Raw genomic sequence first — 25,000 nt, 5'->3', positions numbered from 1 at the left:
TCCATAGGAATTCATGGGAATTTACACTCTTTCAATCTTATGCTTCAAGGATAATGAAAAATAAAACGTATGTATCATCCAAAAGCTGTAGTTGTTGAAATGAAAACATGTTGATCACCTCTCTACACTACAAAGCAACAATAATGTACAACTAGAGAAGTTCATCCATAATAATATGTTTTCAGTATTGCTGAAAGATCAATCTGATGTAAAGTGAAGCCGGTAAAAAGAAATTGCAATGACTCTTAGTACAATAAACCTAGGAAGTGGTTCAGTCATACTATAAAAAACACTGGGTTGACTGGTGGCCTGTTTGTATACGTCATATCATGTAGCACTAGGCTGGCTGCTAACGTTAACTACATTCACTGTCAATGCACAATATTTCTTATTTCTTCAACAGTTGTGACTATTAGAAAATCCATAAGAACAGCAGTTAAATTGCACACATGAACCACCACTTCATCCATGCTTAATAACATCAACAATGGATTATCGTTTTGTAATATATCTAGCATACATTGACATTTACATGCGTTGCTATGGTTACACAGTACCAATATCTGAGCAGTTTGTCAAAATAGACCAAAAAGTACATGTTCTACTCTAATAATTTCAATACTTCCATATGAACTGTCTTCCCTCATCCTTTAATCGGCGCTGGCTGCATACATATGTTCCACATCGTGGCATTGTTGACGAGTTGGGTATTTTAATGTGGAGATATAGTTTTTCCCTCATTCACTTCCATTAATCAAAGCCTCGAAAGGAGGAGTTTAATAATGGAGGCTCTTATTGGCCAAGACACAGCGTCAGCTACCCAGGGTTTATATACATCATTGAATGTCACCTACCAAAAAGTACAAGGTAACAGAATTACTTTTCCTCAGTAAAGTTTTGCAGATTTGTTGCTTCCCCCATATCTCCTTCCCCTCCCTCTCTTTCTATCTATTCTCTTTTCCCACACATCTTCTCACACAGACACAGTACTATCTCCCTCTCTCCACCTTCACTATTCCCCGACTACTGTCTTCACCCTTTCTTCCCATCTCTCCTCTCTATCGCCAGACTCCTCCTCTCCTCTCCTCTCCTCTCCTCTCCTCTCCTCTCCTCTCCTCTCCTCTCCTCTCCTCTCCTCTCCTCTCTCCTCTCCTCTCCTCTCCTCTCCTCTCCTCTCTCCCTCTCCTCTCCTCCCTCTCCTCTCTCCTCTCCTCTCCTCTCCTCTCCTTTCCCTTCTCATAGCACAGAGGGAGTATTAACTTAAAATGCTGAGAGGAATAAAGCAACAAATGACTGTAGAGAATATCTACTAAATAACAGTTACAGAGTAATCTATGCATTCACTGCACTTCCTGCAGTAATACACACACACACACACGCACACGCACACACAAAGATGAACATTTTATTTTAAAAGGCACATAACACCTGCACTTAATGCCTGTAAAAAGAGAGAGAGAGGGAGGAAGGAGAGATATGCTAGAGAGAGAGAGAGAGGGTGAGAGACAGAAAGGAGAGATGCGAGAGAAAGAAAGAGATGGAGGTGAGAGAGATGGAGGTGAGAGAGAGAGAGAGAGATGGAGGTGAGAGAGAGACTTGTTGGTAGTTATTGCTAACACTGCTGTGACAATTCTCACTCATTACCCAGAGCTGCTTATACCACACACACACACACACACACACACACACACACACACACACACACACACACACACACACACACACACACACACACACACACACACACACACTACCGTCTGAAAGAGTGTATTGTGGACTCTGCTGTGCATATGCCTGTTGTCCGAACCTCTGGCAGTCTCTATGGGGGTGCCACAGGGTTCAATTCTCGGGCCAACTCTTTTCACTGTGTACATCAATGATGTCGCTCTTGCTTGGTGATTCTTTGATCAAATCAAATCAAATCAAATTTGTTAATATAGCCCTTCGTACATCAGCTGATATCTCAAAGTGCTGTACAGAAACCCAGCCTAAAACCCCAAACAGCAAGCAAAGCATGGTGGCTAGGAAAAACTCCTTAGAAAGGCCAAAACCTAGGAAGAAACCTAGAGAGGAACCAGGCTATGAAGGGTGGCCAGTCCTCTTCTGGCTGTGCCGGGTAGAGATTATAACAGAACATGGCCAAGATGTTCAAATGTTCATAAATGACCAGCATGGTCGAATAATGATAAGGCAGAACAGTTGAAACTGGAGCAGCAGCACGGCCAGGTGGACTGGGGACAGCAAAGAGTCATCATGTCAGGTAGTCCTGGGGCATGGTCCTAGGGCTCAGGTCCTCTGAGAGAGAGAAAGAAAGAGAGAAAGAGAGAATTAGAGAGAGCACACTTAAATTCACACAGGACACCGAATAGGACAGGAGAAGTACTCCAGATATAACAAGCTGACCCTAGCCCCCCGACACATAAACTACTGCAGCATAAATACTGGAGGCTGAGACAGGAGGGGTCAGGAGACACTGTGGCCCCATCCGAGGACACCCCCGGACAGGGCCAAACAGGAAGGATATAACCCCACCCACTTTGCCAAAGCACAGCCCCCACACCACTAGAGGGATATCTTCAACCACCAACTTACCATCCTGAGACAAGGCTAAGTATAGCCCACAAAGATCTCCGCCATGGCACAACCCAAGGGGGGGCGCCAACCCAGACAGGATGTCCACATCAGTGAATCAACCCACTCAGGTGACGCACCCCTTCCAGGGATGTCATGAGAGAGCCCCAGTAAGCCAGTGACTCAGCCCCTGTAATAGGGTTAGAGCTCAAACGAGCTTCAACGCCATACAACACTCCTTCCGTGGCCTCCAACTGCTCTTAAGTGCTAGAAGAACTAAATGCATGCTCTTCAACCGATCCCTGCCCGCACCCGCCCACCCGACTAGCATCACTACTCTGGACGGTTCTGACTTAGAATATGTGGACAACTACAAATACCTAGGTGTCTGGTTAGACTGGTTAGACCAATCCAAAATGAAATCTAGAATCAGCTTTCTAATTCGTAACAAAGCCTCCTACTTGCACATAAACATAAACATCTGCACATTTATCACTCCAGTGTTAATGCCAAATTGTAATTATTTCGCCTCCATGGCCTATTTATTGCCTTACCTCCCTACTCTTCTACATTTGCAAACACTGTACATATATTTTTTCTATGGTGTTATTGACTGTACGTTTGTTTATGTGTAACTCTGTGTAGTTGTTTTTGTCAGTGCTTTGCTTTATCTTGGCCAGGTCACAGTTGTAAATGAGAACTTGTTCTCAACTGGTCTACATGGTTAAATAAAAATAATGTTCCCCTGTCCGCTGACAGACGGCTAACATGTTCCCCTGTCCACTGACAGACGGCTAACATGATTCCCTGTCCACTGACAGACGGCTAACATGTTCCCCTGTCCACTGACAGACGGCTAACATGTTCCCCTGTCCGCTGACAGACGGCTAACATGTTCCCCTGTCCGCTGACAGATGGCTAACATGTTCCCTGTCCGCTGACAGACAGCTAACATGTTCCCCTGTCCGCTGACAGACGGCTAACATGTTCCCCTGTCCGCTGACAGATGGCTAACATGTTCCCCTGTCCGCTGACAGATGGCTAACATGTTCCCTGTCCGCTGACAGACAGCTAACATGTTCCCTGTCCGCTGACAGACAGCTAACATGTTCCCTGTCCGCTGACAGACGGCTAACATGTTCCCTGTCCGCTGACAGACAGCTAACATGTTCCCCTGTCCTCTGACAGACGGCTAACATGTTCCCCTGTCCGCTGACAGACGGCTAACATGTTCCCTGTCCGCTGACAGACAGCTAACATGTTCCCCTGTCCGCTGACAGACGGCTAACATGTTCCCCTGTCCGCTGACAGACGGCTAACATGTTCCCTGTCCACTGACAGACAGCTAACATGTTCCCCTGTCCGCTGACAGACGGCTAACATGTTCCCCTGTCCGCTGACAGACAGCTAACATGTTCCCCTGTCCGCTGACAGACGGCTAACATGTTCCCCTGTCCGCTGACAGACGGCTAACATGTTCCCTGTCCGCTGACAGACGGCTAACATGTTCCCCTGTCCGCTGACAGACAGCTAACATGTTCCCCTGTCCGCTGACAGACGGCTAACATGTTCCCCTGTCCGCTGACAGACGGCTAACATGTTCCCTGTCCGCTGACAGACAGCTAACATGTTCCCCTGTCCGCTGACAGACGGCTAACATGTTCCCCTGTTTGACGGCTTAGACCTTCACAAATGCAGGGTTCTTCAGTAATGTACATTTTCACTGAACAAAATCAGACAGAATATCCCAATCCTAAAAGCTAAACTGAAAGCTTTTTATTAATCAGTTACAGTATTCATTGTCTTTCATTTTCTTTCTATGGTGTCTTTCGCTCAATCTCGTTCTCTGTCCGTTTATTTTGAAATACCCCAAGCTCAACAAAGACAATTATACCTCTCTGTCTCTGTCGTTCTCTCTCTCTGGTTCTCTCTCTCTCCTTCTCTCTTTATCGCTCTCTCACTCTCTCTCTCATTCTCTCTTTCTTGCTCTCTCTCTCCTGTCCCTCGTTTTCTGTGTTGATTATAGAGTAGACTGTGATCAGGGCTAGTAGAGACCTTGATTACTGATGACCTGATTTGCTTTCTTGTTTTTGAAAGGCAGCGACGACCCCTTGTTAATTGTGTGTGTGTGTGTGTGTGTGTGTGTGTGTGTGTGAGACAGAGCACACATGTGTGTGTGTGAGACAGAGCATATATATATATATATATATTTCACCTTTATTTAACCAGGTAGGCCAGTTGAGAACAAGTTCTCATTGACAACTGCGACCTGGCCAAGATAAAGCAAAGCAGTGCGACACAAACAACAACACAGAGTTGCACATGGAGTAAATAAACACACAGTCAATAATACAATAGAAAAGTCTATATACAGTGTGTGCAAATTTGGTAAGATTAGGGAGGTATAAGACAATAAATAGGCCATAGTGGTGAAATAATTACAATTTAGCAAATTAACACTGGAGTTATAGATGTGCAGAAGATGAATGTGCAAATAGAGATACTGGGGTGCAAAGGAGAAAAAAATAACAATATGGGGATGAGGTAGTTGGATGGGCTATTTACAGATGGGCTATGTACAGGTGCAGTGATCTGTGAGCTGCTCTGACAGCTGATGCTTAAAGTTAGTGAGGGAGATATGAGTCTCCACCTTCAGTGATTTTTGCAGTTCGTTCCAGTCATTGGCAGCAGAGAACTGGAAGGAAATGTGGCCAAAGAAGGAATTGGCTTTGGGGGTGACCAGTGAAATATACCTGCTGGAGCATGTGCTACTGGTGTGTGCTGCTAGGGTGACCAGTGAGTTGAGATAAGGCAAAGCTTTACCTAGCAAAGACTTATAGATGACCTGGAGCCAGTGGGTTTGGCGACGAATATGAAGCGAGGGCCAGCCAACGAGAGCATATAGGTCGAAATGGTGGGTAGTATATGGGGCTTTAGTGAAAAATCGGATGGCACTGTGATTGACTGCATCCAATTCACTGAGTAGAGTGTTGGAGGCTATTTTGTTAATGACATCGCCGAAGTCAAGGATCGGTAGGATGGTCAGTTTTACGAGGTATGTTTGGCAGCGTGAGTGAAGGATGCTTTGTTGTGAAGTAGGAAGCCGATTCTAGATGTAATTTTGGATTGGAGATGCTTAAAAATGTGTGTCTGGAAGGAGAGTTTACAGTCAAGCCAGACACCTAGGTATTTGTAGTTGTCCACATATTCTTTTTTTTAATGTAATTTTTTTTTAACCTCCTTTTCTCCCCAATTTCGTGGGATCCAATTGTTAGTAGTTACTATCTTGTCTTATCGCTACAACTCCCGTACGGGCTCGGGAGAGATGAAGGTCAAAAGCCATGCGTCCTTCGAAACACAACCCAACCAAGCCGCACTGCTTCTTAACACAGCGCACATCCAACCCGGAAGCCAGCCGCTCCAATGTGTCGGAGGAAACACCATGCCCCTGGCGACCTGGTTAGCGTGCACTGCGCCCGGCCCGCCACAGGAGTCGCTAGTGTACGATGAGACAAGGATATCCCTACCGGCCAAACCCTCCCTAACCCGGACGATGCTAGGCCAATTGTGCGTCGCCCCATGGACCTCCCGGTCGCGGCCGGCTGTGACAGAGCCTGGGCGCGAACCCAGAGAGTCTCACAGCTAGCGATGCGATGCAGTGCCCTAGACCACTGCGCAACCCGGGAGGCCCTTTGTCCACATATTCTAAGTCAGAACCGTCCAGAGTGGTGATGCTGGCCGGGCGGACAGGTGCAGGCAGCAATTGGTTGAAGAGCATGCATTTAGTTGTATGGAATTGAAGCTCGTTTGGAGGTTAGTTAACACAGTGGGGCCAGAAGTATACAGAATGGTGTTGTCTGTGTAGAGGTGGATCAGAGAATCATCAGCTGCAAGAGCGACATCATTGATATGTACAGATAAAAGAGTCGTCCCGAGAATTGAACCCTGTGGCACCCCATAGAGCCTGCCAGAGGTCCGGACATCAGGCCCTCCGATTTGACACACTGAATTCTGTCTGAGAAGTAGTTGGTGAACCAGGTGAGGCAGTCATTTGAGAAACCAAGGCTGTTGAGGTGCTGCCTGAAGCGAGGAGTAGGACACAGGGATAATCAACAACTCTTGTTTTCTCTCCCTCCTCTCTCTCACGTTCTCTCTCTCTCACCCTCCTCTCTCACATTCTCTCTCTCTCGCGCTCTCTCCCTCCTTTCTCTCATGTTCTCTCTCTCGCTCACATGTTCTCTCTCTCTCACCCTCCTATCTCTCACGTCCTCACTCTCTCTCCCTCCTCTCTCTCACATTCTCACTCTCTCACCTTCCTCTCTCTCACGTTCTCACTCTCACCCTCCTCTCTCTCATGTTCTCTTTCTCTCTCTCCCTCCTCTCTCTCACATTCTCTCTCTCTTTTCCTCCCTCTTGTCTTTCCTTGTCTCTTCCAGTGCTACGTCCACCTTTTGGATTGCCAACCCCAATAACAACCTCATCAACTGTGCAGCAGCAGGCTCAGAGGTAAGTCTGTCTCCCAGTCTCCCTCGCTTGCTTCCTCTCTCTCCCAATCTCCCTCGCTTGCTTCCTCTCTCTCCCAGTCTCCCTCACTTGCTTCCTCTCTCTCCCAGTCTCCCTCGCTTGCTTCCTCTCTCTCCCAGTCTCCCTCGCTTGCTTCCTCTCTCTCCCAGTCTCCTCGCTTGCTTCCTCTCTCTTTCTCTCCCAGTCTCCCTCGCTTGCTTCCTCTCTCTCCCAGTCTCCCTCGCTTGCTTCCTCTCTCTCTCTCTCCCAGTCTCCCTCGCTTGCTTCCTCTCTCTCCCAATCTCCCTCGCTTGCTTCCTCTCTCTCCCAATCTCCCTCGCTTGCTTCCTCTCTCTCCCAACCTCCCTCGCTTGCTTCCTCTCTCTCCCAGTCTCCCTCGCTTGCTTCCTCTCTCTCTCTCTCTCTCTCTCTCCCAGTCTCCTCGCTTGCTTCCTCTCTCTCCCAGTCTCCCTCGCTTGCTTCTCTCTCTCTCTCCCAATCTCCCTCGCTTGCTTCCTCTCTCTCCCAATCTCCCTCGCTTGCTTCCTCTCTCTCCCAATCTCCCTCGCTTGCTTCCTCTCTCTCCCAGTCTCCCTCGCTTGCTTCCTCTCTCCCAGTCTCCCTCGCTTGCTTGCTCTCTCTCCCAGTCTCCCTCGCTTGCTTCCTCTCTCTCCCAGTCTCCCTCGCTTGCTTCCTCTCTCTCCCAGTCTCCCTCGCTTGCTTCCTCTCTCTCCCAGTCTCCTCGCTTGCTTCCTCTCTCTCTCCCTCGCTTCTCTCCCAGTCTCCCTCGCTTGCTTCCTCTCTCTCCCAGTCTCCCTCGCTTGCTTCCTCTCTCTCCTCAAGTCTCCCTCGCTTGCTTCCTCTCTCTCCCAATCTCCCTCGCTTGCTTCCTCTCTCTCCCAATCTCCCTCGCTTGCTTCCTCTCTCTCCCAGTCTCCCTCGCTTGCTTCCTCTCTCTCCCAGTCTCCCTCGCTTGCTTCCTCTCTCTCTCTCTCTCTCCCCAGTCTCCTCGCTTGCTTCCTCTCTCTCCCAGTCTCCTCGCTTGCTTCCTCTCTCTCCCAATCTCCCTCGCTTGCTTCCTCTCTCTCCCAATCTCCCTCGCTTGCTTCCTCTCTCTCCCAGTCTCCCTCGCTTGCTTCCTCTCTCTCCCAGTCTCCCTCGCTTGCTTCCTCTCTCTCCCAGTCTCCCTCGCTTGCTTCCTCTCTCTCCCAGTCTCCCTCGCTTGCTTCCTCTCTCTCCCAGTCTCCCTCGCTTGCTTCCTCTCTCTCCCAGTCTCCTCGCTTGCTTCCTCTCTCTCCCAGTCTCCCTCGCTTGCCTCTCTCTCCCAATCTCCCTCTTCCTCTCTCCCAGTCTCCCTCGCTTGCTTCCTCTCTCTACCAATCTCCCTCGCTTGCTTCCTCTCTCTCCCAATCTCCCTCGCTTGCTTCCTCTCTCTCCCAATCTCCCTCGTCTCCCTCTCCCAGTCTCCTGCTTCCTCTCTCTCCCAGTCTCCCTCGCTTGCTTCCTCTCTCTCCCAGTCTCCTCGCTTGCTTCCTCTCTCTCCCAGTCTCCTCTCGCTCCCTGCTTCCTCTCTCTCCCAGTCTCCCTCGCTTGCTTCCTCTCTCTCCCAGTCTCCCTCGCTTGCTTCCTCTCTCTCTCCCCCAGTCTCCCTCGCTTGCTTCCTCTCTCTCCCCAGTCTCCCAGTCTCCTCGCTTGCTTCCTCTCTCTCTCTCTCCCAGTCTCCCTCGCTTGCTTCCTCTCTCTCTCTCCCCAGTCTCCCTCGCTTGCTTCTCTCTCTCCCTCTCTCTCCCCAGTCTCCCTCGCTTGCTTCCTCTCTCTCCCAATCTCCCTCGCTTGCTTCCTCTCTCTCCCAGTCTCCCTCGCTTGCTTCTCTCTCTCTCCCTCCCAGTCTCCCTCGCTTGCTTCCTCTCTCTCCCAGTCTCCCTCTCGCTTGCTTCCTCTCTCTCTCTCCCCAGTCTCCCTCGCTTGCTTCCTCTCTCTCCCAATCTCCCTCGCTTGCTTCTCTCTCTCTCTCCCAATCTCCCTCGCTTGCTTCCTCTCTCTCCCAATCTCCTCGCTTGCTTCCTCTCTCTCCCAATCTCCCTCGCTTGCTTCCTCTCTCCCCAGTCTCCCTCGCTTGCTTCCTCTCTCTCCCAGTCTCCCTCGCTTGCTTCCTCTCTCTCTCTCCCCAGTCTCCCTCGCTTGCTTCCTCTCTCTCCCAGTCTCCCTCGCTTGCTTCCTCTCTCTCCCAGTCTCCTCGCTTGCTTCCTCTCTCTCCCAATCTCCCTCGCTTGCTTCCTCTCTCTCCCAATCTCCCTCGCTTGCTTCCTCTCTCTCCCAGTCTCCCTCGCTTGCTTCCTCTCTCTCCCAGTCTCCCTCGCTTGCTTCTCTCTCTCCCAGTCTCCTCGCTTTCCTCTCTCTCTCTCTCCCAGTCTCCCTCGCTTGCTTCCTCTCTCTCCCAGTCTCCTCGCTTGCTTCCTCTCTCTCTCAGTCTCCCTCGCTTGCTTCCTCTCTCTCCCAATCTCCCAATCCCTCGCTTGCTTCCTCTCTCTCCCAATCTCCCTCTTCCTTCTCCCAATCTCCTCGCTTGCTTCCTCTCTCTCCCAATCTCCCTCGCTTGCTTCCTCTCTCTCCCAATCTCCCTCGCTTGCTTCCTCTCTCCCCAGTCTCCTCGCTTGCTTCCTCTCTCTCCCAGTCTCCCTCGCTTGCTTCCTCTCTCCCCAGTCTCCTCGCTTGCTTCCTCTCTCTCCCAGTCTCCCTCGCTTGCTTCCTCTCTCTCCCAGTCTCCCTCGCTTGCTTCCTCTCTCTCCCAGTCTCCTCGCTTGCTTCCTCTCTCTCCCAGTCTCCCTCGCTTGCTTCCTCTCTCTCCCAGTCTCCCTCGCTTGCTTCCTCTCTCTCCCAGTCTCCCTCGCTTGCTTCCTCTCTCTCCCAGTCTCCTCGCTTGCTTCCTCTCTCTCCCAGTCTCCTCGCTTGCTTCCTCTCTCTCTCTCTCCCAGTCTCCCTCGCTTGCTTCCTCTCTCTCTCCCAGTCTCCCTCGCTTGCTTCCTCTCTCTCCCAGTCTCCTCGCTTGCTTCCTCTCTCTCCCAGTCTCCCTCGCTTGCTTCCTCTCTCTCCCAGTCTCCTCGCTTGCTTCCTCTCTCTCCCAGTCTCCCTCGCTTGCTTCCTCTCTCTCCCAGTCTCCCTCGCTTGCTTCCTCTCTCTCCCAGTCTCCCTCGCTTGCTTCCTCTCTCTCCCAGTCTCCCTCGCTTGCTTCCTCTCTCTCCCAGTCTCCCTCGCTTGCTTCCTCTCTCTCCCAGCTTGCTTCCTCTCCCTCCCAGTCTCCCTCGCTTGCTTCCTCTCTCTCCCAGTCTCCCTCGCTTGCTTCCTCTCTCTCCCAGTCTCCCTCACTTGCTTCCTCTCTCTCCCAGTCTCCCTCGCTTGCTTCCTCTCTCTCCCAGTCTCCTCGCTTGCTTCCTCTCTCTCCCAGTCTCCCTCGCTTGCTTCCTCTCTCTCTCTCCCAATCTCCCTCGCTTGCTTCCTCTCTCTCTCCCAATCTCCCTCGCTTGCTTCTCTCTCTCTCTCTCTCTCTCTCTCCCAGTCTCCCTCTCTCTTGCTTCCTCTCTCTCTCCAATCTCCCTCGCTTGCTTCCTCTCTCTCTCTCTCTCTCTCTCTCTTCTCTCTCTCCTCCTCTCTCTCTCCCAATCTCCTCGCTTGCTTCCTCTCTCTCCCAATCTCCCCCTCACTCCCCCTCTCTCCTCTATCCCCCTCCCTCCTCCCTCTCCTCTCTCTCTCTCTCTCTCTCCCTCTGTCTTCTCTCTCTCTCTCCCTCCATCCCCCCTCACTCCCTCCTTCTCCCTCCATCCTTTCTCCATCCCTCTCTCTCTCTCTCTCTCCCTGTCCTCTCTCCTCTCCCCAGTCTCCCTCACTCCCTCCCTCTCTCTCTCTCTCTCCTGTCCTCTCTTTCTCCTCCCTCCATCCCCCTCACTCCCTCCCTCTCCCTCTATCCCCCTCCTCTCCCTCCCTCTCTCTCTCTCTCTCTCCTCTCTCCTCTCCTCCTCTCCTCTCTCTCCCAGTCCCTCCATCCCCCTCACTCCCTCCTTCTCCCTCCCTCCTTCTCCATCCCTCTCTCTCTCTCCCAGTCCTCTCACTCTCCTCCCTCCATCCCTCCCTCACTCCCTCCCTCTCTCCTCTCTCTCCTGTCCTCTCTCTCTCCTCCCTCCATCACCCTCACTCCCTCCCTCTCCCTCTATCCCCCTCTCCCTCCCTCTCTCTCTCTCTCTCTCCTCCTCTGTCCTCTCTCTCTCTCCCTCTCCCCCTCACTCCCTCCTTCTCCCTCCCTCCTTCTCCATCCCTCTCTCTCTCTCTCTCTCCCTTGTCCTCTCTCTCTCCTCTCCTCCATCCCTCCCTCACTCCCTCCCTCCTCTCTCTCTCTCTGTCCTCTCTCTCTCCTCCCTCCATCCCCCTCACTCCCTCCCTCTCCCTCTATCCCCCTCACTCCCTCCCTCTCCCAGTCTCTCTCTCTCTCTCTCTCTCTCTCCTCTGTCTCCTCTCTCTCTTCCTCCCTCCATCCCCCTCTCCCTCCTTCTCCCTCCCTCTCCCTCCCTCACTCCCTCCCTCTCTCTCCCTCTACCCTGTCCTCTCTCTCTCTCCCTCCATCCCTCCCTCACTCCCTCCCTCTCCCTCTCTCTCTCTCCCTTTCTCCCCTGTCCTCTCTCACTCAATTCAATTCAATTCAAGGGGCTTTATTGGCATGGGAAACGTGTTAACATTGCCAAAGCAAGTGAGGTAGATAATATACAAAAGTATATCTCCTCTGTCCTCTCTCACTCTCTCCTCACTCTCTCCTCTGTCCTCTCTCTCTCTCTCTCTCTCTCTTTCTCTCTTTCTCTCTCTCTCTCTCCTGTCCTCTCTCTCTCCTCCCTCCATCCCCCCTCACTCACTCCCTCCCTCTCCCTCTCTCTCTCTCTCTCTCTCTCTCTCCTCTGTCCTCTCTCCCTCCATCCCCCCTCACTCCCTCCCTCTCCCTCTATCCCCCTCACTCCCTCCCCTCTCTCTCCTCTCTCTCTCTCTCTCTCCTCCTCTGTCCTCTCTCTCTCCTCCCTCCATCCCCCTCACTCCCTCCTTCTCCCTCCCTCCTTCTCCATCCCTCTCTCTCTCTCTCTCTCCCTCTCTCTCTCTCTCTCTCTCTCTCTCTCTCCCCTGTCCTCTCTCTCTCCTCCCTCCATCCCTCCCTCAATGTTAACCGTTTCCTCCTCCCTCCATCCCTCCCTCTCCCTCCCTCTCTCTCTCTCTCTCTCTCCTGTCCTCTCTCTCTCCTCCCTCCATCCCCCTCACTCCCTCCTTCTCCCTCCCTCCTTCTCCCCTCTCTCTCTCTCTCTCTCTCTCCCCTGTCCTCTCTCTCTCTCCTCCCTCCATCCCTCCCTCACTCTCTCTCTCTCTCTCTCTCCTCTGTCCTCTCTCTCTCCTCCCTCCATCCCCCTCACTCCCTCCTTCTCCCTCCCTCCTTCTCCATCCCTCTCTCTCTCTCCCCTGTCCTCTCACTCTCCTCCCTCCATCCCTCCCTCACTCCCTCCCTCTCTCTCTCTCTCCTGTCCTCTCTCTCTCCTCCCTCCATCACCCCTCACTCCCTCCCTCTCCCTCTATCCCCCTCACTCCCTCCTCTCCCTCTCTCTCTCTCTCTCTCCTCTGTCCTCTCTCTCTCCTCCCTCCATCCCCCTCACTCCCTCCTTCTCCCTCCCTCCTTCTCCATCCCTCTCTCTCTCTCTCTCTCTCCCCTGTCCTCTCTCTCTCCTCCCTCCATCCCTCCCTCACTCCCTCCCTCTCTCTCTCTCTCTCCTGTCCTCTCTCTCTCCTCCCTCCATCCCCCTCACTCCCTCCCTCTCCCTCTATCCCCCTCCTCCCTCCCTCTCCCTCTCTCTCTCTCTCTCTCTCTCTCTCTCTCCTCTGTCCTCTCTCTCTCCTCCCTCCATCCCCCTCCTCCCTCCTTCTCCCTCCTTCTCCATCCCTCTCTCTCTCTCTCTCTCTCTCCCCTGTCCTCTCTCTCTCCTCCCTCATCCCTCCCTCACTCCCTCCCTCTCTCTCTCTCTACCCTGTCCTCTCTCTCTCCTCCCTCCATCCCTCCCTCACTCCCTCCCTCTCCCTCTCTCTCTCTCCCTTTCTCCCCTGTCCTCTCTCACTCAATTCAATTCAATTCAAGGGGCTTTATTGGCATGGGAAACGTGTTAACATTGCCAAAGCAAGTGAGGTAGATAATATACAAAAGTATATCTCCTCTGTCCTCTCTCACTCTCTCCTCACACTCTCCCTCTCTCTCTCCTTGTTCTCTTTCTCTTTCTCTCTCTCATTCTCTGTCTCCCATTCACTCTTTCTATCTGTCCTTGTCTTCAGGTGTACAGTATGTATGTAGGCCTCATTACCCCAATGTCCAGTCTGATGAATTACTGTGTATTCATTTGTTATGTATAGTATGGTGTGTGTGTGTGTGTGTGTGTGTGTTAATGCTTGCATGTGTGTGTTAACATACTGTGTGTGTGTCCTTCAAGGAGACCGGTTTCTGGTTCCTCTTCCACCATGTGCCTACGGGAGCCTCTGAGGGCATGTACTCTCCTGGCCGCTCTGAACACACACCTATGGGCCAGTTCACCAACAATAGGGCCCACTCCAACTACAGGGTAGGACTTTATGTGTGTGTGTGTGAGTCTTGTTAGATAATAACAGCAAACATACAATAGAATAAAGGAAGTCATATTAACCAATCAGATATAAGCTAACTGCTCTTCCCTGTGTGTGTGTGTGTGTGTGTGTTAACCCAGTGTGTGAAGGTTAATTTGCGGTTTGGAGCACCGATCATTACATGTTAACGAGCATCTTCAGTTGATAATAAATCTCTATGTGGTCTGGTTAAGGCCCTTGTGGTCTGTGCTAGCAGCGCCTCTCTCTCTGTCATGTTCACACCCTTCTCTCTATTTCTCTCTCTCTTTCTCTCTCTCTCTCCACCCTTTCTCTCTTTTTATCTCTTTCTCTCTTTCCACCCGTTCTCTTTCTTTCTCTCTCTCTCCATCCTTTTTCTCTTTCTCTCTCTCTTTCTCTCTCCCATCCCTTTTCTCTTTTTCTCTTTTTCTCTTTCTTTCTTTCTCTCTCTCTCTTTCTTTCTTTCTTTCTCTCTCTCTCTCTCACCACCTTTTTTGGATCTTGCTCTCTCTCTCTCCACCCTTTCTCTCTCTTTCTCTCCACCCTTTCTCCCTTTCTCTCTCTTTATCTCCACCTTTCTCTCTCTCCATCCTTTTTCTCTCTCTCTCTCCACCCTTTCTTTCTCTCTCTTTCTCTCCACCCTTTCTCTCTCTCTCTCTTTCTCTCCACCCTTCCCTCTTTCTCTCGCTCTCTCTCACTCTACCCTTTCTCACTCGTACTCTCTCAATTTCTCTCTCCACGCTTTCTCTCGCTCTCACTCCACCCTTTTCTCTCTCTCTCTCTCTCTCTCTCTCTCTCTCTGTCTCTCTCTCTCGCTCTCTCTCTCACTCTCTCTCTGTCTATCTGTCTGTCTGTCTCTCTCTCTCTCTCTCTCTCTCTCTCTCTGCTTAATATTTTCTCTCTCTCTGTCTGTTCCTAGCAGGGTGTGTTAATAGAAATATAACTAATGTCAAGCTGTTACCACAGCCTCCTTGTGATAGAAGTAGATATACCAGCTTGTGCACAAAGACACAGACATACACACACCATCTTGTGCACACATAAAGAAGCCGACATACACATACAAGTGTTTATGCGCACACACCCACACAAAGACATATGAACGCAACACGAAGACGCACACGCCTCGGCAAACACACACCCACACAAAGACATATGAACGCAACACGAAGACGCACACGCCTCGGCAAACACACACCCACACAAAGACATATGAACGCAACACGAAGACGCACACACCTCGGCAAACACACACACACAAAAGACATATATACGCAACACGAAGATGCACACGCCTCAGCAAACACACACACCCACACAAAGACATATATACGCAGCACGAAGACGCACACGCCTCGGCAAACACACACACACACACACCCACAAAAGACATATGCAACAACACAAAGACGCACACGCCTCGGCAAACACACACACACACACCACACAAAGACATATGCACTAACACGAAGACGCACACGCCTCGGCAAACACACACACACACACACACACACAAAGACATATGCACAACAAGACGCACACACACACACACACACACACACACACACACACACACACACACACACACAGTAAGCACACACATATAAAACAAAAGAAACACTGTTGCTGCATAAATCTGATAGATTTATTGGTGGGACTAACAAACAATAGGCTTACGTTTCTGATGAAGTTGATTCATGCCAAAACTAGTTTTGTTTGTCCCTCAATAAATCTAGTTTTCCTTTATTATCCTGGATAGTCACCAGTTGAATTATCCTGGATAGTCACCAGTTGAATTATCCTGATTTGGGAATTTTCAAGTCCCTCAGTCGAGCACTGGATCCCTCTTTTTTTCATATTAAGCTAAATATGTGTGTCAGTGTGTGTCTATTAGGCCCTTGGTTCAGGAGGAACTGGAGGGAGGGAGAGGGAGAGGGAGGGAGAGGGAGAAGGAAAGAGAGGGAGGGGAAGGATGGAGAGAGAGGGAGAGAGGGAGAAGGAAAGAGAGGGAGGGGAAGGAAGGAGAGAGAGGGAGGGGAAGGAAGGAAGGAGAGAGAGGGAGAGAAGAGAGAGGAAGAGACAGACAGAGAGAGACCTTGGAGGCTGTTGTGTTGTTGCTAGAGGCGACTCAGATGATCGGTCCCAATGGCACCCTATTCCCCACATACAGTAGTGCACTACTTTTGACCAGGGCCAGGGCTGTACTATGTAGGGAATAGGGTGCATTGTGGAAATCACCTTCAAAGCTATCTGTTGTTCATATCTGTTGGCTGATAGCTGGCTCCTTGACAGGAAGTGCTAATGTAATGTAATGTCTGCACTTGTGCAGGCTGGAATGATCCTAGACAACGGTGTAAAGACGACACAGGCCAACGACAAGGACAAGAGACCCTTCCTTTCTCTAGTGGGAGCAAGGTCAGTGTCTCACCACACACACACACACACAGGTTGGTAGTGGATGCAGAGAGACTGGGTGAGGGGGAGTAGTTTAGATGTTTTTATTTAACCTTAATTTAACTAGGCAAATCAGTTAAGAACAAATTCTTATTTACAATGACAGCCTACCCTGACCAAACCCTAACCCGGACCACGCTGGGCCAACTGTGCGCTGCCCTGTGGGACTCCTAATCACGGATGGTTGTGATACAGCCTTGAATCAAACCAGGGTCTGTAGTGAGGCCTCTAGCACTGAGATGCAGTGCCTTAGACCACTGCGTCACTCAGGAGCTAGTTAGCAGACCTCTTTCAGATACATATGTCAAAGACTTTCAAATACATTGCTTGCCTATAACAATGCAATCAATTGAATCGTCCCAAAAGTCCAAGTGCACCTCAAGCAGAGTATTTGACCCCAGTCTGCAGACCCAGTCCCCCAGGCTTCATACAGCACGTTGGTTTACATCTGAACAGTGAATAATGCATAGCAGAGATGTCTGCATGAATGACCGTGATGTTTGAAATACTTTACACAAACCCTTGATTCAAAACAAGTTCCTGACTGGTTTATTTGTTGATACACTGTATGTTCTGTTTACCCCACATTACTAATCACATTATATTACTTTATTACGCTTCATTTTTTTGTTATAGTTTAGTTATTTGATTTAGTTCTGCATGAATTAGAGTGGCGACTGCCTTGGATTCTAAGCTGTTTAAAGGAACAATGGGTAGTTATGGGCAGGGCAGACCAGTGTAGCTGATTTTTCGCTCTCTCTCAATTACTCTCTCTCTCGCTCTCTTTCTCTCTCTCTTCTCTCCTCTCTTCTCTCTCTTCTCTCTTCTCTCGCTCTCTCTCTCTCTCTCGCTCTCTTTCTCTCTCTCTTCTCTCCTCTCTTCTCTCTCTTCTCTCTTCTCTCGCTCTCTCTCTTCTCTCTTTCTCACTCTCTTTCTCGCTCTCTCTCACTCACTCTCTCTCTCTCTCTCTCTCTTTCTCTCTCTCTTCTCTCCTCTCTTCTCTCTCTCTCTCTCTCTCTCTCTCTCTCTCTCTCTCTCTCTCTCTCTCTCTCTCTCTCTCTCTCTCTCTCTCTCTTCTCTCTCTCTCTCTAGATATGGACCCCACCAGGATGCGGATCCCTTCAAGCCCCGTGTCCCAGCTCTCATCCACCATTTTGTGGCCTACAAGAACCAGGACCACGGAGCCTGGCTGAGGGGAGGAGATGTCTGGCTGGACGAGTGCCAGTGAGTAGACGGAGGGAAGGAGCGAGCGGTAGAGGTGGGAGGGAGGGATTGAGCGAAAGGTGGATTGTAACAAATACATATTTAGCTGTAACATACCAATCACACCTCTGAAAAATGGCTACATTTTGACTAGCTTGTATTTCTCTAACCTCCCTCTCAGTCCTATGGTGCTGCCACCCCAATTATCATGCTTACCTCTAGGCTTCTACTGCCAGGTCTAGCACTCAACACAGCAGTAACTGTCAGAAACATCCCCTAGCATTTACACTGAATCCTCTATTGTTTTTCTCACCTTCAGTCTGTTGCTGCTTTGCAACCTCGCCAACATTTCCAATGGCAACCCTTATCCTTGGAGTTTTAGACAAACAGTGTGTGAATAGCCACACACACACACACACACACACATACACACACACACTGTTGACATGCGGAAACAGATAATGTCTGTGTAATATTCTCATTCTAATATTCCGTCTACTATGTGATTGGCTCCAACAACTGTTTCTCTCTCTCCCTCAGATTTGCTGATAATGGAATTGGCCTAACACTGGCTAGGTAAGACATTAATGTTAATAACATTGTGTGTGTGTGTGTGTGTGTGTGTGTGTGTGTGTGTGTGTGTGTGTGTGTGTGTGTGTGTTCATGTTTGTATTTACTGGTGACTGCAGAAGACCCCGTTGCAGTAATTGGAAAACACCTTATATGGTCGTCTGCTTATGATGCAGTGGGAAAGAAAGACTTTGAAAGAGTGTGAAAGTGGCATCTCTAGGTATATGGGCCTGGGCATGGTTTGTAGCACACACACACACACACACACACACACACACACACACACACACACACACACACACACACACACACAGCACACACACACACACACACACACACACACACACACACACACACACACACACACACACACACACACACACACACACACACACACACACACACACACACACACACACACACACACACACAGACACACACACACACACACACACACACACACACACACACACACACACACACACACACACACACACACACACACACACACACACACACACACACACAGACACACACACAGACACACACACACACACACACACACACACACACACACACACACACACAGACACACACACACACACACACACACACACACACACACACACACAACACACACACACACACACACACACACAGACACACACACACACACACACACACACACACACACACACACACACACACACACACACACACAGACACACACACACACACACACACACACACACACACACACACACACACACACACACACACACACACACACACACACACACACACACACACACACACACACACAGACACACACACAGACACACACACACAGACACACACACACACACACACACACACACACACACACACAGACACACACACACACACAGACACACACACACACACACACACACACACACACACACACACACACAGACACACACACACACACACACACAGCACACACACACACACACACACACACACACACACACACACACACACACACACACACACACACACAGACACACACAGACACACACACACACACAGACACACACACACACACACACACACACACACACACACACACACACACACACACACACACACACACACACACACACACACACACACACACACACACACACACACACACACACACACACACACACACACACACACTTGTTTTACTATCCTTGTGGAGACCAAACAATTGATTCCCATTCAAAATCCTATTTCGCTAACCCCTAACCCTGAAACCTAACCTTAACCCTAAACTTAACCCTAACCCTAATTTTAATCCTAAACCTAACCCCTAAGCCTAAAATAGACATTTTCCTTGTGGGGAATTGTCCTTGTTTTACTTTAGTAAAACCAAAAACACACACAAAAGTGTTAACTTTGGCATCTATTTTAGATTTGGTTTTATGTTTAGTCTTAAAATACCTTTTAGTCACATTTCAGTCATTTCATCCTTCGTTAGTTTTAGTTATTATCAGTCGACTAAAACTCTGGACAGTTTTAGTCACAGCCATTTTAGTCACATAATAGAAAAGTAATCTCTTAAATAATGAATATTTAAGCTACTTCTAACTTCCATCATGTACTCATTCAGATAGCCTTGTCCAACTAGACCTACGATCCCCTCGTATACCTTAGCTGGCAACATTTATATTGTGACAGATTGTAACCAACGCCTGACATAATTAATCATATAGGATATAAAGCCTTGGCTAGATGTTCAATCATTTACGGCTCTGATTTTCTCCACATCATAACCGTCAAGGGGGGTAAATAAAAGCCTTTTCTTTAAAAGGGGGAGATTTTGACCTCTTCAAAGATGTCAGAACTATAACTGTACTCCTAACATTCAAGAAATAGCATTTGTTTTCCCCAAAACAGCCACCCCAGAACGGTACCAGAGCAGCAACACAGATTCATGAGTAACAATATAGACTGATGTGATCAGAGTAAAAATAGCCTACATGAAAGTAAGAGAGAGTAAGCATTATTGTTTCTAGATGAGTTTGGTTACAAGTCCAGTGTCCTGGCTTCGCATCAGATTGACGAGCGACTGATGTGACCACTGGGAGCTGTGTGAGAGAGCCGGGCAGATCAGCTCAATCAGTCCACACAACTGAAGAATATTCTGCATGCTTATGATTGGAAAAAACAGATGAAAAGGAGCTTGATTGCAAATGAAATGTCCATTAGTCTCACGTGGAATTCTCGTCTCGTTACATTTTAGTCAACAAAAATTTGATGAAATGAACACACACACACAAACTCTTTCTCTCTCTCACTTTGTCTCTGTCTTTCCCTATCTGTGTAGTGGTGGTACATTCCCTGATGACGATGGTTCTCGTCAGGAGGTGAAGAACAGTCTGTTTGTTGGGGAGAGTGAGAACAGGGGCATGCCCATTCCAGACAACCGTATCTGGGGTCCCGGGGGACCCGACCTCAATGGGAGGACCCTGCCTCGAGGAGTGTGAGTGTTGGCTCACACACACACACACGCACACACACACACACGTGCACACACACACACACACACACACACACACACACACACACACACACACACACACACACACACACACACACACACACACACACACACACACACACACACACACACACACACACAGAGGCAGAGACAGAAACAGAGAGACACTCTTGTGTCTCTCTCCCTATTCTCTCCTCTTCTGTCTGTTAATTTCTTGTTCTCTTATCTCTCTTCCCCTCCTCCCCTCTTCTTGTCCTTCTCCTCCTCCTCCTCCTCCTTGTCCTTCTCCTTCTCCTCCTTCTCTTTCTCCTCCTTCTCCTTCTCCTTCTCCTCCTCTCCTTTCCTCGTATCGTCTCACCTCATTCACATTTTACCCTGAAATGAACCCCTTCAACTTTTCCCTTTTCAGCGTGTTGCGTGCTTGGCCAGACAGAAAGTATGATTAAAAGTATGATGTCTCAACTTGTGCATATCTGACATTCTTTTATTGTCTGGGTGAAAGAAACCCGTCATCCATCATCTGTCTCAGTTGTACATGATATGCTGTATGGAGAAAAAATGATCATTTGCAACCACATGTGAACTTTTGCATAGTATTACAAAATGGTCCCAAGATGCAGTCGTTATCCAATATCCGATAGCACAGAGCCTTGTCTGTGTGCTGAAAGAGATGACGATGTCCCCTCCGGCACACTTGGGAACATCGCAAAGCACCCATGATCTTGTCTACGTCCCAAATAGCACCCTATTCCCTACCTGGTGCCCTACTTTTGACCAGGGTCTGTCTGTCCGTTAAGTTCTCTCTCTCTCTCTCTCTCTCTCTCTCTCTCTCTCTCTCTCTCTCTAACTCGTCTCCCTCCCTCTGGTCTTTCTGACTCTCTGTATGTCTGTGCTGCAGTGACTTCCCTATCCGCGGCATGCAGATCTACGACGGGCCCATCAACGTGCAGAACTGCACCTTCAGAAAATACATTGCCCTGGACGGTCGACACACCAGCGCCTTCGGCTTCAGACTCAACAACTCCTGGCAGAGCTGCCCTAACAACAACGTCACTGACATCACCTTTGACGACGTGCCTGTGAGTGAGTGAGTGAGTGAGTGAGTGAGTGAGTGAGTGAGTGAGTGAGTGAGTGAGTGTGAGAGGAGTGTGTGTGGGGGTGATGTATCACGCTGATTAGCATTTACCTGTACACATGATGGAAGTTTGGGTGTATTGTGTGTGTGTGTGTTGTCAAGATGGACATGGGCATGAGCTGTCAAGATGGATTATGGGTAATGTAGTGCCATAAGCACGGTCTTACAGGGGAGACATGCTGCTCTTTCTCACCTCCATGACACTCATCTCTCCTCTCTCCCCATCTCCTCTCCTTCCCCTCTCCCCCTCTATTCTCTCCACCCCCTCACCCCTTCCTCCCCATCTACCCCCTGCTCTTCTTATCAGATAACGTCCCGGGTGTTTTTCGGCGAGCCCGGCCCATGGTTTAACAAGATGCAAATGGACGGTGACAAGACCACGATATTCCACGACGTGGACGGCTCGGTCAGTGAGTACCCTGGAGCCTTCCTTGTCAAAGAGGACAACTGGTTACTGAGACACCCTGACTGTATTGACGTGCCTGACTGGAGGGCTGCCATCTGTAGTGGGCATTATGCACAGGTTGGTATGCATACACCATGCAGGCTGAAGGTAGCATGCATGTACACACACACACACACACACACACCGTATCTTATACAAACACATACACACATGGGTACACAGTATGTACTCACACATTCTTTAAAATAAAGTGTTGGTTAAGTTTCCTCTCAAAGCTAACACACTAGGTTTTTGTGCAGTGTGACCTCGTTTCCCCCTCATTTCACTCACTTTCTAATGTCTTCCAGATTAGTGAACATGTTCCTAGTCACACACACTTGTGTGTTTGTGTGTGTACATGTGTCTGTATGCGTTTGTGAATTAATGTGTGTGTGTGTGTGTGTGTGTGGTCCCTCAGATCTACATACAGACACGTAACCCTGCCAGTCTGAACATGCAGATGGTAAAGGATGAGTACCCTGACAGACCCCTGACACTAGAGGGCGCTCTGGGCAAGAGGAAGCACTACCAGCAGTTCCAGCCCGTGGTCACCCTGGGTAAGGGCTACACTGTACACTGGGACCAGGCTGCTCCTGCAGAGATCACTGTGTGGCTCATCAACTTCAACAGGTTGGTAGTGGACTCAGAGAGACACACACACACACACACACAGAAACAGAAACAGAGAGAGAGACTACACAGGTTGGTAGTGGACTCAGAGAGATATAGACACACACACCTGCAGACACACACACACACACACACAGACAGAGAGAGAGACTACACAGGTTGGTAGTGGACTCAGAGAGACACACACACACACACACACACACACACACAGAAACAGAAACAGAGAGAGAGACTACACAGGTTGGTAGTGGACTCAGAGAGATATAGACACACACACCTGCAGACACACACACATACACACACAGACAGAGAGAGAGACTACACAGGTTGGTAGTGGATGCAGAGAGACACACACAGACACACACACACATGCACCCTTCACCACGCACACTATTCACTTCCTTCTCCCAGCATTGTTTCAGCATCTGATCCAAAAAACTGTCCACATCATGGCACCACATCTTATGAGTCAACAATAACCCCAGTAACCCAAAGCCCCATCTCCTGACCATGTGGTCATATTAATAAAACCCATATCATCAAGTCACACCCTTGCCTTCCACGAACCCTATAACCCAAGGGACAGTGTGATACAGTAGTTTATGGTGGCTGTTTGTCTTAGCATATGACATCACCCCTGCCCAGCAAATATTCTTAATATCATTGGCAGTCATTTGAATAGCAGAGGCATTGTAGTCATTTCAAGCGTGTTAGCTACTCCCTGGCCTGAGATTACCCCGAAAGGACTCGGAGGGAGGAACATATACTGTATTGTGGGATATGGACATTCCCATTGGTTACATGCTGCTCTGGCGCCATCTATTGTTTGTGGAATGGAACTTCAGGTTCAACCATAAACTTTGCATGACATTTCACATTTGAAATCAAATCAAATTGTATTTGTCACATGCACCAAATACAACAGGTGTAGACCTTACAGTGAAATGCTTACAAGCCCTTAACCAACAATGTACTTATAAGAAAAACAAGTGTTAAGAAATATTTACTAAAATAAACTTTAGTAAAAAATAAGAAAATAGAAAAATAACAAATCATTTAATTAAGAGCAACTATAACATAACAGTAGTGTGGCTATATACAGGGGGGTACTGGTACAGAGTCAATGTGCGGGGGCACAGGTTAGTCGAGGTAACTGAGGTAATATGTAGTAAAAGTATAGTGCAAATAGTCTGGTTAACCATTTGATTAGCTGTTCAGGAGTCTTATGGCTTGGGGGTAGAAGCTGATAAGAAGCCTTTTGGACCTAGACTTGATGCTCTAGTACCGCTTGCCATGCGGTAGCAGAGAGAGCAGTCTATGACTGGGGTGGCTGGAGTCTTTGAGGGCCTTCCTCTGACATCGCCTGGTATAGAGGTCCTGGATGGCAAGAAGCTTGGCCTCAGTGATGTACTGGGCCGTACGGACTATCATCTGTGGTGCCTTGAGCGTCATTTAGCAGACGCTCTTATCCAATACTTTTTTCGTACTGGTCCCACTTGGGAATCGAACCCAGTTGCTGAAAATGCCATGCTCTACCAACTGAGCTACACGGGACTGCAGAGTCGTATTCACTAGTTTCTAGTTTCACTATCACCAAACGGAAGAAAGCTGACAAACAGAGAGAGACTAACCTGAACTTGTCCAATAAAGAACGGCAAAATGTTTTGCTACGGTGTGTTTACTAATGAATTTGACCGGTGAGTGGGAGTAGTTGTTTAGCCCATCTCAGTGCTGGGCTGCCTCATGTCCTTTTTGATATCATGGATTAACTGTGTGTCTGTCTGTGTGTGTGTTCCAGGAACGACTGGATCAACGTGGGCTTCTGCTACCCTCCAGGCACCACCTTCACCATCATCTCAGACATCCACAACCGGCTGACCAAGCAGACAAGGAAGACCGGTGTGTTCATGAGGACCACACAGAGAGACAAGATCAACCAGTCTCACCTGTCCCGAGGCTATTACTACTGGGAGGAAGATACCGGGTGAGGAGGGTGGGACGCAGGGAGGGAGGGGGGAGAGAAGAGAGAGGGTAAAGAGGGAGGGAGAGACGGGAGAGAGAGGGTGAGGAGGGAGAGATCAGGGGAGAGAGGAGAATGTGTAGTAGATGAGTACAGTAGGTAGTCTCCCCTGTCTCTCTCTCAGCCTGCTGTTTCTCCCAGTGAATCCTTATTAACTCTTAGTCTCCCCTGTCTCTCTCTCAGCCTGCTGTTTGTCCCAGTGAATCCTTATTAACTCTTAGTCTCCCCTGTCTCTCTCTCAGCCTGCTGTTTGTCCCAGTGAATCCTTATTAACTCTTAGTCTCCCCTGTCTGT

At 49.3% G+C, this 25,000-nt stretch overlaps 1 protein-coding gene across 7 annotated transcripts in view; it reads left to right on the top strand.

Annotated features, from left to right (window-relative positions):
- The window catches only part of LOC112240112 (cell migration-inducing and hyaluronan-binding protein), a 177,981-nt gene that overhangs the window by 144,673 nt on the left and 8,308 nt on the right, over positions 1-25,000 (top strand). For all 7 annotated transcript variants that reach the window (XM_042319001.1, XM_042319003.1, XM_042319004.1 and 4 more), the window contains 10 exons: positions 7,008-7,077; positions 13,575-13,703; positions 16,052-16,137; positions 17,269-17,400; positions 17,920-17,955; positions 20,303-20,458; positions 21,375-21,555; positions 21,919-22,134; positions 22,475-22,686; positions 24,485-24,670. In XM_042319001.1, the coding sequence (XP_042174935.1) occupies positions 7,008-7,077; positions 13,575-13,703; positions 16,052-16,137; positions 17,269-17,400; positions 17,920-17,955; positions 20,303-20,458; positions 21,375-21,555; positions 21,919-22,134; positions 22,475-22,686; positions 24,485-24,670 (1,404 nt within the window). The remainder of the gene's footprint in view (positions 1-7,007; positions 7,078-13,574; positions 13,704-16,051; positions 16,138-17,268; positions 17,401-17,919; positions 17,956-20,302; positions 20,459-21,374; positions 21,556-21,918; positions 22,135-22,474; positions 22,687-24,484; positions 24,671-25,000) is intronic.

The sequence above is a fragment of the Oncorhynchus tshawytscha genome, unplaced genomic scaffold, assembly GCF_018296145.1.
Source record: "Oncorhynchus tshawytscha isolate Ot180627B unplaced genomic scaffold, Otsh_v2.0 Un_scaffold_7041_pilon_pilon, whole genome shotgun sequence".
Lineage (NCBI taxonomy): Eukaryota > Metazoa > Chordata > Actinopteri > Salmoniformes > Salmonidae > Oncorhynchus > Oncorhynchus tshawytscha.
This window is presented reverse-complemented; position numbering and strand designations above follow the sequence as displayed.